A 16,703-nucleotide genomic window follows, 5' to 3' on the forward strand; every position below is an offset into this window, starting at 1 on the left:
TCTTCCCCGCCAGGCCTCTGGAGGCTGAGCTCAGACTGGTCTTGAACCAGAGGGCCCAGAAAATGGATATCTACGTTTTGAAACTGGGTGCCTCTCCCCCACTCCTGCTGCACTCATCAGGAACTCTGGAGAGAGGACTGTTGTAACAAGTGTGCTCCAGCATATGGGGAAAGGGAAGAGTAATCTATTCTATGTGAAGTGAATGACCTCTCTCACACGTATAGACACATACACTCAATGCAACCAGTCAAAAATTGCTCCCGGGCTCACTGCATCTATAAAATATGCCAGCAAACAGCCAGTTCTATTAACACACAGGGAATTCTTTACACACCGTCACTGACTCCTGTCTGCATGTAAGATCAGAACTTCTTGTGCAACTGGTCTATAAGCAGGTCCTTTCTACGTTCCACTGAAGCCAGTGTATGTCACACATCTCCTGCTCTGCATTCATGACACACTCCAAGGCGCCTGGTAAAAGTCCACCTGCTGAAATCATCAGTTCCAGGCTCAGAGACTGTATGTGTGTGACACCTTAGAGATGGGCGAGACTGGCCCAAAGGACTAGACTAAGTCTCACAATACCTCCAGGGACTATATCTACACAACAGCCCAAACAGTAACCCACACGAATGGCAAGACTGTTGGCAACTGTCACATTGGGCTATTTTGGGAGGTAATACTATTTTATGTTGCCTCTGTGAGTTCACCAGGCTAAGATCAACATTACTCTGTCTTATAGATGAAAGAGTGAAGTCCAGAGAGGTTACGTGGCTTGGTTAAAGTCACACAAAGTACCACCAGCTGATTAGACTGGGTCTAGACCTCAGATATTCAACTGAGACACTAGATGGTATCCTGAGCATAGGAAACCTCAAAGCCGGCCCCCACAGTGACACACTTCCTCCAACAAGGCCATACCCACTCCAACAAAGCCACACCTCCTAAGAGGGCCACTCCCTATGAGATTATGAGGGCCAATTACATTCAAACTACCACACCCCTTTTGGCAACAGAATATCATCATGTAGTCCTGGTTTGCCTAGGATTCTATATGTAGACCAGGTAGCCTCAAACTTGTGGCAATCCTCCTGCCTCTGCCTCCAGAGTGCTGGGATTACAGGTGTGGACCATAACATTGGCTTCTTAATTTCTAAAACTGTTGTACATCCACAAGTGAACTTGGGCTTATGGTATGGAACACCCACCACTATGCCCCCCAGAGCACCAGAGGAGTGAACCAAACACACTCTTCAAGGGCTAGCCTGCACCTGCACCCAGAGAAGGGACGGCTTGATGGATCAAAGCTGCAGCTCAACAACCAGACTGCCTGGGAGCCTGCAGCAAAAACGGAGAGTGCATCTCTTGGGCTTGTGGGAGATAAGAGCAGCAAGGCCTGAGGTGGTGCCAACAGCAGAGGGTGAGTGGAGCAAGGTTTAGTTAGAGACCCGGTTGGGAATGTGCTGGTTCAGTGGCCGAACAGGCTTTTAACGGAGACCTGAAGTTCTCTCAAAGCCAACTGACGTAATCAGCGTGTGCGTTTAGTGAGCTGATCTCTTCTTCAATTCCGGCTGCACGGTAACTGCCTATGGTGACTTTTGGCCTGCTGTGACCACCGTACCTGACAGAAACATCTTCAGAGAGAAAGGTCTGTTTTGACCTACGGTTTCAGAGATTGCAGTCCACCCGGCAGATGGCTGTGGGAACATGTGGCGGAGGCTCCTCACATCATGGCAAACAGGAAGAAGAAGGAACAAGGTGGGAACCAAGGGCTGGGCCGCAACCTTTCCAAGTGACCTACTTCCACCAGCTAGACTTCACCTCCCAAAGGCCCCGCAGCCCACCAACACTGACGGCAGTTATGGTCTCAGCTCATTGCCATGTGGGACATTTCAGATAGAAACTGTAGCCCCGTCACTGTGAAATGACACCACTCGGGTCTCTTACACATTACCAGGCTTTCCTCCCGAGTCCGATGGTCACATACCAACATGCACGCACTTGCCATTGAATAAATAAATACCCCGTGACCAGCTGTTGCAGACAACAGCTGCAAGAGAGCCCTCACTCCTGGTGTCAGCAGTAGAGATGGGAAATACAGGAGCCTGATTTCCTTACAAGTACCCAAGCCAGAGGCAGAGGAAGACCTGAGCCCCTGTTCTTCCCAGTGGAGCGGGAGGGCATCAAACTCATGAGCTTTTAAATAGGAGTGAGGGACTGGAAAGGGAGGAAGAAATGCCTTAGGTATTCTCGCTGACATATACAAGAACCGTCTTTTTATTAACCGCAAATAAACAAGAAACGTCTTCGTTACTACTAAAATACTGTTACCCCCCGCAACCAGCCCAAGAGAACAAGGCTGGAGATGTGTTGGTTCTTGTGGGGAGAAGCCATGGAAAGACATCTGCATTCCAGGGACCTCCCTGGAGAACTCAGCACTGCTGAGTGTGTGAACTACAGTTGCATCTGTCTGAGGCTGCGCAGTTCTCAGAGTGTCTATTACCCAGAATTCTCTCCCAGATGCCTATGGGGCCAGGTTCGAGCACCTGCTGGCCCGCCCACTCTGCCAGCACAGCCACCACGACACTGTTGCGGGCTGTGGCTCACCCCTTCACCCAGTTCCCTCAGAGCTCTTTCAGGGAAGAGGGCGAGCCTGTCTTTCTTTAATTAGCGTCTTCAGGCATCTGCCACCAGGCCCAGCCCACCAACAGTTGATAACGATGTCTCTTGTCCCAATGGTGTGCTTCAGATTCCGGAGATTCACCACCCGTGGCAGCCAATTCCTGGATTGCTCACTTGGACAAACGCAGTGACCAAAAGTTAAGAGGGGAAAAGAAGCCGGGCTTCTGCCAGGACTTCAGTATTGTGCCCCGCCATGTTGGCAAATAAAGCCAGGGAAACAGCTTTAGAAATACAAAATCTGTCCTCTGGGCTAAGAGGAAAACGAGCTCTAGCCAACGGCACTGTGTGTCAGCACTGCTGTGGGCCGGCGGAATTGGGGGAGGAGACGGACCAGTCCGTGCAGAGCTCGGCCGGGCTGCCTGGCTTCACGCCTTGCTATTCTGTGGTCAGCTGTGCCTGAGCAGAGCACTGGGCTCTTCCTTCTTGGGGCTGAGACAAGGAAGGAGCTCTTACTATTTCCTCCATGAACGCCCTCCAGGAGCCATGCCTCAGCAGGAACATCTCCTTTGGCCAGGACGGAGTCCATCTGTCAGTGGCTCTGGGACCTGGTTTCTTGACTGAGTCATGTAGAAATGCAAGGCCCTTCATAAAGGGCCTTTCTGAATGGCTGATGCACAATAAAGTTTCTCAACATATTCTCCCTACACCGAGATCCTGCCACTCTCCCACCAAGAGTCCATTTCTCTACCTCCTGAATCGGAATTCTATTTTGACTAACACAATATGATGGCACCATTTCCAAGAGAAGCCTTCTCTCCCCTGGCAGCCTTGGCTTCCTACCCAGTGATCTCTACTGCTAAAAGCCCAAGCAACGTGGGGTGGCCTTGGAGGATGTGTCCTGTGAAGGGACGCACTGGAAGTAGATCCTCCGGGTCCTGCTGCCTACTAGTGGATCAAAAAGGAACTGCACTGCTGTGTTGATGAATTCTGCACAAATTCCCAAACTCAAAATCATGAGCAAAATAAAACCGTGCCCAGCTACCAAGTTTTGTAGCAGTTTATGATGTAACGCAGAGGACGAGATCCCAAAGTCACCCAGGTAATAAACAGCAGATCTTGATCTTGAACCCAGGCAGTCTAGGTCTAGAGTCCATGTCTTAACCATTACTAAGTTCGTTTGCTCCCCTGGCATTAAGCATTCGAAAATGTGTTCACCCAGTTAATGAATCCTCCATGCGAATCCAACCCAACTGGAGAAAACTAAATCTAAACCACAGAAACATTTTCAATGGTATGGATTTGTGCACAGCTATAAAATTCCCCAGAAATTCTAAGCAATGATAACCAATTTGTCACAGACCAGAAATAAATCTGAATGAGAGAAGACACTCCCTGAGACTTCCTGTTTATCTATTAGGGTTAATCTAGTCAGCTGCCGGCTAATATAATTACTTCATGGAAATATATGCTAATAGGAACCAAGGGAAGGCTCAGATAAATGAATCTCAAGAGAAATATCAGAACCCCGTGCCCACATCCCGTTTGTTTGAGAGAGGTCCTCCGTCAAGCATACCTAGCCCTGATTGGCACCGCTCCTTCCTTTCTTTCTCTGTGTGGGGCAGGGCGTATGTAGCAAGGGCAGGACACAGGCAAAGCTCTCCTCAGGTCCAATGCCTAGATAATAACACCCCCCCCCCCCCCCCCGAGAAACCCAGCACTCACTGCAGCCATGGCACTGGAAGGCGCTGCAGTAAAAAACCACGCTGGCAGCCCTGCGGAAGACGCACCCAAACCATCTCTTATTTTGACCAAGTCTCAGACCTGACTGTGTCGCCTGCATAGTGGTCTCTGCAGGCATGCCACATCCATGTGGCTCCTGGGCTCAGCGGTGTGATCCTTTGTCCTACACCAGGACAATCATACCGAACTTTGCCAAGGACAATAGACTACAAAGCCATGGGCCACAGGCGCCTAGAAGAGGGCGAGGAGTCCATCTTCAGCCAGTCACCTCCCAGCTCCACAACTCATGTCCACCTCCAGCAACTCTGCTACCTCAACCCCATCGAGCCAGACAGCCAAAGTGACCTTAAGCCTGTGGAAACAGTAGCTTGGAGTATGTGGAACTGACACCTGCTTGGGCTGGGGAGTGCTGTGTACCTGAGTTCAAGTCTCATTTCCACGAGCTCCCAGGTGAGCACACCGATGAAATGGATTACTAAACCCGCCCAATGCATCACTTATCTGCAATGTGAGGAACCCTTGCACGCAGGACAAGTCCATGAGCGGAGCCCAGGCCTGTGGAGGGAGAAGCAGCGCTGCACCCTTCCTTCTCTAGACTCGACCAGACATGACCGACCCATCTCCAAATGCTACAGACTAGGGCTGCTCCATGTCACACGTGGTCTAATGTCGTCTTGGGATCAGGAGGGACTTCTAATATGAGGCGCGATCATTTTATAGATGAGGAATTTGAAACCCAAAGGAGCTAAAGCCTGGGACAACATAATCTTGCTTATACATTTCCTCTACGGTGAGTTCAAAGAGCAATGTCCTCAAAGCCCTTCCTCACAAAAGTCACAAAAAGTGATTTGGCATATGCTACAACAAAGACAGTAGCATTGAGTGGCCAGAGGCTCAGGAGAGCCATGGTCAATACTGTTTCTGACACTAACTGTAGAACCCTAGAATTCACTTAAAAAAAAATATTTAAAACCACTTCCCGTTCTACCCAAATCCAATGATTCCAAAGGAAATGTAGCCCTTTTCTTTGAAGGTGTAATGCCCAATACTTTCCACCAGGTGGCACAAAATCTCCTTTACAGAAACCTGAACAGTCACAACAAAGGAGGGAAGGAACTGGTGGGTTTTTTTTGTTGTTGGTTTTTTTCCCCAAAGCATTAACTTTTCTACAATTTGATTTTATTTAGTGTTAATCATGCATTTGGTCATCAATGCACTGTATGTATGTCACAGGAGAAGGACTAAACTCAGACTTCAAAGCAGGAATGTGGGATGAGCACAGGAAAGATCGCAAATAATGGGGTCTCGGTTAGCGCTTCCTACCTGGCCGCCTAAGTACGGTGAGGAGTGGTCATTTTGTGATTATCTGTGAATGGCTTGGATGTACAGGGGTATTGAAAACATTTTCTTCTCCAATAAAAGTCAGTGACAAGGAAAAAGAAATAACTGGAGAAAATCATTTAAGACTATCACGGCAGAGAAGTTTTGCATTTATAAAAACCTCTAGGGACTAAATGCAAGTGGCTTCGGAGATTATATCCTGGAGTCAAAAGGGGACAGGAGAAGAAAACCTGGCCAAATCAGAAAGACATGTTTACTTAGGAGCTTTAAATTATGCCATAAGAAATGCCCTCCTTGCTGATCACTGAACAAGGGATTCTGAAGCCTGGCCACGGCTCTCAGTGATAAAGCATCTCCCTGGCATCCCTGCAACTATAGGTTGAATCTTTAGTAAACGAAGGAAGGGAGGGAGGCAGGGAGGTGAAAGGAGAGGAGAGACTTAATACTAGAAAGTAACAGTTCGTGTGCAATCAAACTAGACAAATAAACAAAGAAGGGCAAAGCCTCAGGTGACCTGGGCTGTGGGTGGGTGGTGGGTGGGGACTCGACGGCAATACTGATAGGACTGAACGTTACTGCAGACTTTCTGAAAGCAATTTTACAGGAAGTGACAGACGCCATAAGGCTGATGGCCTTTGACCCGGCAATATCGGTTTCAGCAACTTCTACCAAAGCAGTAATTGAAAAGGAGAAAAGCGTCGCCCATTTTTTTTGGAAGGTGTAGTTTTGCTCTGTGTGGTTTCGAACCGTGCCAATGCTGCCACTGCCTAAATGGGGGAGGGGGACAGAGCTACTAATTAAATAGCAATAATGAAATTAAGGAGGACGGACCAGAGAACTGCTGAAAGGGATATGTGCAATAACTTTCAAAATGTTCCTTATTTGCACGTAGACTCATTGGGATGCCAGGGTAGAGAAAGGACATTAGTGAGAAACTGCCTGCCTAACGGCTATATGATTATGAAGATGTTAATATTAGGGAAAGCAGGGTGAAGGGCATATGGGGACTCAAGCTTGAGAACTTTTCAGCGAATCCGTAATTATTTCAAAATAAGACTAGGTTTAAGAATTACATTCCAGACACTGCCAGCCGCCGCCATGACAAGCAGCATGTGAAGATGCCGGTAAGCCACGAGCCATGTGGCAAGGTATAGATTAATGGAAATGGATTAATTTAAGCTGTAAGAACAGTTAGCAAGAAGCCTGCCACGGCCATACAGTTTGTAAGCAATATAAGTCTCTGTGTTTACTTGGTTGGGTCTGAGTGGCTGTGGGACTGGCGGTGTCAGAGATTTGTCCGGACTGTGGGCCAGGCAGGAAAACTCTAGCTACAAATGGTGCCCAACGTGTTGGCAAAAGTTTCCACCTAAAACCTGAGAAAAAAGATTCTAAAATGGAGCCAAAAATAGTTCTGAGTTGTCTCTTTCAAGTTAGCTGCAGCCTGCGTGTTTGAGCTACTATGGCGGGTTCCTGGCGTGCATGCTCCACCTGCAGTATGGCGGGAATGAGGCCTCTGCAAGTGGCACATTAAGCTTCATGGTGGATTTAGCCTTTGCTAGTACAAAGTAAAAAGAGGTTTCTGAGCTACATGCTGCTTGGATAAAAGCATAGACCCAAGATGGCTCCCAGAGCTGGTGGTAAACGTACCACCGCCATGTTGGAAAGCTGAAGTGGGCGGAGCCAGCAGCCACAGCGCCCTTTCAGTCTTAGAATGCTGCACTTTAAAGCAATAGGCTCAAGGTAATATAAAAAAGAAGCCACGTAAAGATGGCTACCACACAGAGAATCTGGATTATGTTCTCTTTGATATTCGTAACTGAAGAAAAATGTTTAATTGCAAAAGCTGTTGAGTTATGCCAAAATGTATATTTTAAAGGTACCTTGACTTCAAAATTTGGATGTAAGGATATGTTGCTTTGGAAAGGAGGCTCTGCTTTTGTTTCCACAGAAAGCCAAAGGCCATGGATTTGTTCCAGATTAAGATACATCAGGTTTGACCAACCAAGACCCGCTGAAAGGTCTCTGATGACACCATGGCCCAGATGATCCAATATCCAGAACTGTTTCAAGACAACTGGCTCAGATGATACACCCTCACGGACTACTCCATAATCCTAAAATTCTCTTTGTGTCCCCATAAGATACAGCGCCCCCCTCCAGCAGGAAGTAGTAAGAGAAGCTACGCCCAAATTCCCAAATATACCAAGCTGACTTTGGAGATGTGTAAAGGTTAAAACCTTCCTTTTTAAGAAAAGAAAAGGGGAAGTGCTGTGGGATGGTCTGTATGTCAAATGTGTTGCTGATTGGTCAATAAATAAATCACTGATTGGCCAGTGGCCAGGCAGGAAGTATAGGTGGGACTAACAGAGAGGAGAATTGAGAGAACAGGAAGGCGGAAAAGAGACACTGCCAGCCGCCGCCATGACAAGAGCATGTGAAGATGCCGGTAAGCCAAGAGTCAAGTGGCAAGGTATAGATTTATAGAAATGGATTAATTTAAGATATAAGAACAGTTAGCAAGAAGCCTGCCACGGCCATACAGTTTGTAAGCAAAAAAAAAAAAAAAAAAGAATTACATTCAAGCTCCCACACAGATGACCACCAATTACAAAACGTGTTTAATGTCTAAAACATTAAGAAGGCTCACAAACACTTTCAGAGTTGTAACTATACTCTGACCTTTTGGGGACTGTGTGGCCATGTGGGCTTGTATGGATGCTGCCATTTCTGTCTACAGGGTTCACCAGACAACTGAATTTATATTATATTATATTATATTATGTTCTGTTCTGTTATGTTATGTTATATTATATATCTAGCAATTATTCTTATCTTCCTAGCATATAAGCTTTATATATGTGAGATATATATATATAGATATATAGATATATATATTATAGGTGGTTGCTAGCTGTTGGAAACCAAACTCAGGTCCTTTGGAAGAGCAGCAAGTGCTCTTAACCACTGAGCCACCTCTCCAGCCCCAGGTAGACATTTCCATAGAGACCTTTTGGATGATCAGTCCTCACAGACTATATTTAGAATTCTATAGAACATGGAATTAAATATTTTTGTAGTGCTTGTCTGTGTGTGTGTGTACACAAGAACACATGTGTAGGCCAGAGGCCAACCTTGAGTTGCGCTGATTGTATAACTTCACTGATTGTATAACGAAGCACAAGAAAACAGTTACAGGCTATAAGAGACGGGAAGGCCAATGTCCACCGTGATTACTATAAAGGTACCGAAGCCCCAAAGCCCCCTTCCCCTCGTAGTGAGTTTCTCCATCATGGGGGACCTTCTGGATCAAGGGTGGGACAAGAGTAATTTGAAGGAGGTTTAAGTTTGAAGATGTCCTTTTGAGTTTCTGGTTTGGTTCTCTTCAGGATGTGCCCCATTTCCCCTAATAATTTTCACTGAACTACAGGCACCCCTAGACTCACAGTGGTTATCCCACAGCCTGGCCATACAACCTACTGTCACATTTCTTGTTTCCTCTTTTCTGTCTTTGGGTTGACTGAGGGCGGCCACTCCTGTTCTGTCACAGCATAGTGAGAGTTTACATGGTGGTGATTACAGAAATACCACAAGCCTAAACTGGAACAGGGGCTTTCTTAAAATGTCACAGAGACTAAGAAAGAGAGACAATGAAAGGGTAATTACTTAGTAAGTGGCTTGGGGGGTGGTGGTGGTGGCATTATTCAAAGCCATTACTCTGGTGTGAGAATACAAGCTAGCGGCTGAAAGCATCTTTCTTACAAACCTTGGCTTCTGGGTCACTGTTGACACTACAAGAATCATCGTCATCAGCATGAGGGGCGTTTCTAGAAAGAAAACATAAAACTGGTCTTAGAATTAATTCTGTTGTAAAGCCTGGATGCCGAAGCCACCCCTCTTGGCAAACCCCTCCACCCTCCTACCTGAGTTTCAAGGATGCATAGCGTAGCGTGGCCCCTTCAAACTCTTTCAGACTGGGGTCTGGGTTAACTGTGGCTGCGTGCAAATCCTAGAGGGGAAAACAGTCCTGTTAGGGTACAATGGAAGGGCCCGTTACCCTGCCTCAGATACCGAAGAGGAGAGAATGCCCCCAGCAAGAGGCGGCGGAGAGTGGATGTGAGCTTAGGCAGAAAACGACATGCAAGGGCTGCTGCGTGCGGACGTGGCTCACAAGCTCTGGCTCTCACGAGACAACAGGGGACCTGGTGCACACCAGCTTGAAATCATTCACAATGGGAGACATCCAAAAAAAAAAAAAAAAAAACAGACAATGTGAATGTGAGCAGCACGCCCCGGCGAGAAGCCCCATCGCTCCGTCCCTGCAGAATGCATGATATGCATGGAGAAGAAAAATAAACAGCCACAGCCATGCAGAAAGGAACAAAAAAATATTAAGTGATCTAAAATCTGACAATATACTTGCCTTCCAAATGTCACTATTAATCTTTCCCCCATTCAGAACAGCAAAATCACTCCATGGCTGTTTCTAGACATATAATTATTCACATAGGGAAAAAACAAAAAAGCACATAGATTTAAAGAAAAAAAAGAAATCAAAACACAAGGAGGAAAAAAAAAACACAAGACACTGTTGTTAGCATTGATATTCACAGGACGGGTTAGGGAACATATTAAATCTAACAGTAAGTAACTTGTTAGTGCTCTCTCTAAGCTAGATTATTACCTGACCGGGGCAGGCTTCAGACCAAATAAAAGACTCAACATTATTAAAACGAGGTGTAGTTATTTCCTAAATGTGGTCCCAGAAGCAAACCACATGATTTCCCACACTCAGTCCCCAGTCTACACAGTTCTATAAAGAACCCCCCCAACACACACACACACATACACACACCACTACACGCATGTTTTCTAGAGACAGAAGTGGAATCAGGGATGTCTCTATGCTCGCTTGGGAACTGTGGGATGCCGCTATCTAAGAGCACAAGTCTGGAGTCAAGGTACTGCTACTTCGGGAGGGATAGGACAATGAAGAGAACAGAAGCTTAGTCAGGGGCAGAGGCTGACACCATCATTCCGGTGAGATTCATTGCACTCAATGAAAGATGGCCCCACCCACCCAGTCTACTATCCACTACTGATTCATAAACGCTCTACTTCGATGCCACACAAGTCCGTCCAGAGTGCACACCTGCCGGGGAAATGGTTTTCTAAGCGGCTACAGACCACAGCCGGGAGCCCTGCACACTGAGAAAGCTCCCACAGCAGACCTCAGCAGAGAAGCAACTCCTTCCACTCACCCCAGACAACGAGGAAACTCGTTTTTTCCTACCGTGCCAAGGGAAGCCCCAAGTATTTTTCATAAATTTATGGAACTAAAGGAAGCTACTGAAACTCAAGGATGGCCTTGTGAATCTCTCCTCAGAGGAAACATCAACAATGCAGAGTTTTCAACCAAGGAACTTTTCAACTGAAGTTCGTTGCAAATGAGCAGGAACCGGTGACCCAGAACTTACAGTCAGACCCCTAAGGCAGGTTTTCACTAAGAACAAATCAACTTCAGTGCAAATGCCCTGTGGAATGGTGGGCTGCTTAACTCCTCGGACTTGGCAGGGTGGATGGACTGCTGCTCACTCCCACCATCAACACAATCGGCTTTCTTTTGGGGGCTAGGGGTCAGAGTTGCCATATTCATAATACAGAAGAACTCAGATCACAACACTAATTTTGAAAAGTAATCTCTTCTAATGAATGTAAGGACAGGAATGTTGCCCATCTTAGCTCTCTCCTTACTCGATATCCCTCAAAGTGTGTTCAGCCTCCACTGAGAAGTGTAACTTGGGAAAACTGTGGCCCGTTAGCTCGGAAGGGCTGGGAACCTAAGATGGGTACAGGGTTTTATGTATGTATGTTTTCCTGGAAAAGGCCTGTAAGCTTTGCTCCTATTTTTAATATATATTTAAAATTTGACTTTGTACGTGTGTGTATGTACCCGAGTATACGTATGTGCACCAAATGCATGCACGGACCTGCAGAGTTCAGAAGGGGGCATCAGATCCTTGAAAAACTGGAGTCACAGGTGATTGTGAGCTGTCACCTGGGTGCTGAGAACCCACCCGGCTGCCTTGCAAGAGCAGGGAGCCCTCTTAACAGCTGGGTTATCTCTCCAGGCCCACTGTTCCTATTCTCAGAGGGACCAGTGGTGGCCAGGCTGTCACTGCTCTGGAGCTATAGAAAATGCTCCTGTAAGAGCAAGCTGCAAGTGCTGAAGACAACATCAAGCTGCAAATTTCTTTTCCAAGCAAAGCCCCCACGGCTCCACATCAGGACCCCGGCTGCAGGGTGGGCTCCACATCAGGACCCCGGCTGCAGGGTGGGCTCCACATCAGGACCCCGGCTGCAGGGTGGGCTCCACATCAGGACGCCAGCTGCAGGGTGGGCTCCACATCAGGACCCTGGATGCAGGGTGGGCTCCACATCAGGACCCTGGCTGCAGGGTGGGCTCCACATCAGGACCCCAGCTGCAGAGGGGGCTCCACATCAGGACCCTGGCTGCAGGGTGGGCAGCTTCCCTTCTCCCTTTAGGTTGAACTTTGAAAAGGGGCATCAGATGAGGAGTCGAAGAGAGTCAAGCTAACTATGTTTGCGTGGAGAAACTTCAGAGGGAAAAGAAAGAAGAGGAAGGAATGGGAAGAGAATGGGGGAGGATGCAGGGAGAGAGGGAGGGAAGGAGAAAGAAAAAAAGGAAGAAAGAAAAGGGAGGGAGAGAGAAAGGTGGGGGAGAAAGAAGGCCAGAGTGATGTCTGAAAAACAGACACTTGAAATCAGAAATTATCCAAGAAGGGCTCCGTGTGGACAGAAGAATATTTTAAATGCAGCATTCAGAAAAACTTCAGAAGTGAATTAAAACAGGCCTCTGTGTGGGTGTCGAATTTGAAGCCTTTTTATATGGCTGCTCTCTGGACACAGGAGTCTCTGTAAAGGGAGTGTTGACTGTGGCCTCTATGAAGCGAGCTCTTATGCCGTGGAGTCAGCTGGCAGCCGCCTGACGGTCACCCACATCTACATAAACAAAAGCCCTGTGCAGTGACTTTGCAGAAGGCAGCAACAGTGAACGCTTATTGCAAAACCCAAGTACGGAACAGTGGTGATGGCGTTATGACTGGGCCGAAGGTATTTATGTTTAAACCTCACTTTAAAATAATTCATTGATATCAAAGATGGAAAATTCTCTTTCTCATAAAAGCAACCATAACTTTTCCTTTCCCTCCCCCTTGTTAAACAAAGAACAACACACTTTTTCTTAAACTTTAAGAACAACATTGTATGGCCATTTAATTATTTTTAATTAATAAGAGAAAATATTTTCTACATTTAGCCAACTATTTAATAAACTTACTTATTTTCATAGTGTTGGGACTCAACCTACAGCCTTGAGCATGTCAGCCAAGCACTCTCCCCAGCTCTAGTAAATAATGTTAGCTAATAAAAATTTAAAAATAATAAACCTACCAGAGGTTCTTTGGCTCAACAGAAAGTCTACAGTCACTTCGGTCTGCAGCGGGGAGAATGGGGAAGATAAGAGGGGGTGGGGGACAAAGAGGAGGCAGTAAAAGAGGAAACAGGAGGCGAGCCCTACGCTTCAGGTAGGAAGAGACACACAAGATAGGGTGAGAGGGAATGGACAGAGAGCATCTCCTATAAGCAACCTGCCTGGGAACCTTCTAGGTAGAGTGGATAAAGTCTGGCATGGCCACGAGATGTCCTGGGCCAGAGTTTTAGCTGGAATCACTGCCTCCTAGTCCTTACTCTGGCCCTATGGGCAGCATCCATGGCTCTAAATATGAGGCTCAGGGTGCAGCATCCATGGCTCTAAATATGAGGCTCAGGGTGCAGCATCCATGGCTCTAAATATGATGCTCAGGGTGCAGCATCCATGGCTCTAAATATGATGCTCAGGGTGCAGCATCCATGGCTCTAAATATGATGCTCAGGGTGCAGCATCCATGGTTCTAAATATGATGCTCAGGGTACAGCATCCATGGCTCTAAATATGATGCTCAGGGTGCAGCATCCATGGCTCTAAATATGAGGCTCAGGGTGCAGCATCCATGACTCTAAATATGATGCTCAGGGTGCAGCATCCATGGCTCTAAATATGATGCTCAGGGTGCAGCATCCATGGCTCTAAATATGATGCTCAGGGTGCAGCATCCATGGCTCTAAATATGAGGCTCAGGGTGCAGCATCCATGGTTCTAAATATGATGCTCAGGGTGCAGCATCCATGGCTCTAAATATGATGCTCAGGGTGCAGCATCCATGGCTCTAAATATGAGGCTCAGGGTGCAGCATCCATGACTCTAAATATGATGCTCAGGGTGCAGCATCCATGGCTCTAAATATGATGCTCAGGGTGCAGCATCCATGGCTCTAAATATGAGGCTCAGGGTGCAGCATCCATGGCTCTAAATATGATGCTCAGGGTGCAGCATCCATGGTTCTAAATATGATGCTCAGGGTGCAGCATCCATGGCTCTAAATATGATGCTCAGGGTGCAGCATCCATGGCTCTAAATATGAGGCTCAGGGTGCAGCATCCATGACTCTAAATATGATGCTCAGGGTGCAGCATCCATGGCTCTAAATATGATGCTCAGGGTGCAGCATCCATGGCTCTAAATATGATGCTCAGGGTGCAGCATCCATGGCTCTAAATATGATGCTCAGGGTGCAGCATCCATGGCTCTAAATATGATGCTCAGGGTGCAGCATCCATGGCTCTAAATATGATGCTCAGGGTGCAGCATCCATGGTTCTAAATATGATGCTCAGGGTGCAGCATCCATGGCTCTAAATATGATGCTCAGGGTGCAGCATCCATGGCTCTAAATATGATGCTCAGGGTGCAGCATCCATGGCTCTAAATATGATGCTCAGGGTGCAGCATCCATGGCTCTAAATATGAGGCTCAGGGTGCAGCATCCATGGCTCTAAATATGAGGCTCAGGGTGCAGCATCCATGGTTCTAAATATGATGCTCAGGGTGCAGCATCCACGGCTCTAAATATGATGCTCAGGGTGCAACATCCATGACTCTAAATCACGCTCAGTGATGGGAAAGCTGCAGAGCCCTGGCTCCCATGGTGTATACTGAGTGACTGACCCAGTGCTCAGAACACAATGCCTGCCCTTCTAGACCTATGGCACCACGTAGGGCCTGTGCAAGGGTGGGCCCGCTAGGGAGAGCCAAGCACATATCTTGGATGACTGAGCGCTTTTATCCTAATTTCCCTCAGGGTGGAGGATCCTGGAAAACAGTTCCACAAATCAAAGAGAAATGGACCGATGACCTTCAGTTGGAAAAGGCCCTTCTTCAACAAAGCCGGCAGGGTGTTCCTGAGGATGGATTCTCAGGAGCTGGGGAGGAAGTCCTTCTGAGGAAGCCATCTTTACTATGTGCTATGCATAGCTGGGATGTGTCCTCTCAAAACCCTGTGTGGGAAACAGTCCCAAAGTGTAGCAGTGTTGGGGATGGGGTGGGGACTAATGGAGGTGGTCGGGTCATCAGGGCTCCGCTCTGGTGGATGGATTAGTGCTCAAACCTGGCAGTCCATCCTCTTATTCCCTGTTTCTCCTCTTTGCTCAGAGGATGAGGCAGGAAGAAGGCTCTCATCAGATGCAGCTTCTCTAACCTGGACCCCGCCCCTGCTCCAGCCTACCAGACAGCACGTTTCTGCTCATTGCAAATCACTGTAGTGCTTTGCATCTGGAGCACAAACCAAAGGCCCGGGAATCCACCCTCAGCTCACAGGCTGGGAAACGCTGCTCTTGCATCTACAAGGTCCATCTCTGAGGGTCTTTGCTACCCTCCAATACCACATTCACTTGACCCGGCTGTGCAATTTGGTGAAATGACAGAACGGTCCTTTGATGGGGCGACCTTACTCCAGGGACACATGGAAATACACAGGTTTTGAACTTGGACATGTGTGCTCTTCCTGGGGGTGATAGCTGTTTAGGCAGCCAATGGCCACAAGCACGTTAGCAAGGAGAGAGACTTCTTAAGGAGACAAGGTCTCCTCTGAGGGTCCCACTCTCCATACTTCTTGAGAAACCCTGGCAATCTCGACAGGAAGATTCTAAGCAAGTCTTGGCCACAGGCCAAGAGCTAGTCACAAAAAATACCTTGTATGGCGCCCCGTTTCTCTTTTTAAAATTCCACATCCACATAATTTCAGAGGTAATGTGGAACAAGTAAATGGTTTGGGAGGGGAGGGGAGGAAGAGGGCTGTGGGCCAAGTTTCAGTAGCAAATACTTCTCGGCCAGTTGATAAACTTTCAAAAACACTTGCTGGCGCGTGCGCTGGAAACATTATCCGATGTGCTTAACACTTTCCGGGTGAACTTTGGAAAGTGAAATGTAAAATTTTCAAACTGTAAGGAAGCCTGCAGTCCTGAAGTTTTGGTGCCGTCAACAGATTTGGCGCTCATCTATCTGATTTTTCTTTTCAAGCCAGCTCACGAGAGAGCTCACTGAAAACACGCATCTCTGACAGGACACATTACAAGCTACTTCTCTCTCTCTCTCTTTTAACATTCTGCTCTTTTTTTTTTTTCCCCCATGCTTTGAAACTAGTTGAAATGGATTCTATTTAGGGATCAAAGAGATGGAGCGAGAGAAATAATCATTTCTCTTCCGCTGTCATCGGCACCTGGGGCGACGTTATTAAGGAGTCATTTTCTGGATGGCTCTGGGTGTGACGCAGCCCTCCCTTTGGGTGAGATGAAGAGATCTGGGAGTCTCCCCGTTTCCTAACATAGCATGTCAAGTCTCAGGTGGGAGCAGGGGAGCGGGGGCAGCGGATCAAAGTTCAAGGTTGACTTCGCCACATACTAGCTCTGTTATCTCATGGATGCCACTTAACCTTTCTGTTTCAAATTAAAATGGGAGTGACAGTCACCCTCGGTGACAGGTGGGTGTTTTGTGGGAATAATGGGACAAGACACTGGCCCTGTAAACATGTGCTCCCTCTTGGGGCC

At 47.3% G+C, this 16,703-nt stretch overlaps 1 protein-coding gene across 6 annotated transcripts in view; it reads right to left on the reverse strand.

The window, feature by feature from the left end:
• Window positions 1-16,703, reverse strand: part of Apbb2 (amyloid beta precursor protein binding family B member 2) — a 210,769-nt gene that overhangs the window by 85,996 nt on the left and 108,070 nt on the right. For 3 of the 6 annotated variants that reach the window (XM_052735027.1, XM_052735028.1, XM_052735026.1), the window contains exons 5-7: window positions 10,124-10,186; window positions 9,624-9,709; window positions 9,467-9,527 (exon numbers count right to left, since the gene is read on the reverse strand). In XM_052735027.1, the coding sequence (XP_052590987.1) occupies window positions 9,467-9,527; window positions 9,624-9,709; window positions 10,124-10,186 (210 nt within the window). The remainder of the gene's footprint in view (window positions 1-9,466; window positions 9,528-9,623; window positions 9,710-10,123; window positions 10,187-16,703) is intronic. The other 3 variants (XM_052735031.1, XM_052735030.1, XM_052735029.1) reach the window with 1 other exon arrangement.

Source organism: Peromyscus californicus, unplaced genomic scaffold, assembly GCF_007827085.1.
Source record: "Peromyscus californicus insignis strain IS unplaced genomic scaffold, ASM782708v3 Scaffold_13__1_contigs__length_99412109, whole genome shotgun sequence".
NCBI classification, from domain to species: domain Eukaryota; kingdom Metazoa; phylum Chordata; class Mammalia; order Rodentia; family Cricetidae; genus Peromyscus; species Peromyscus californicus.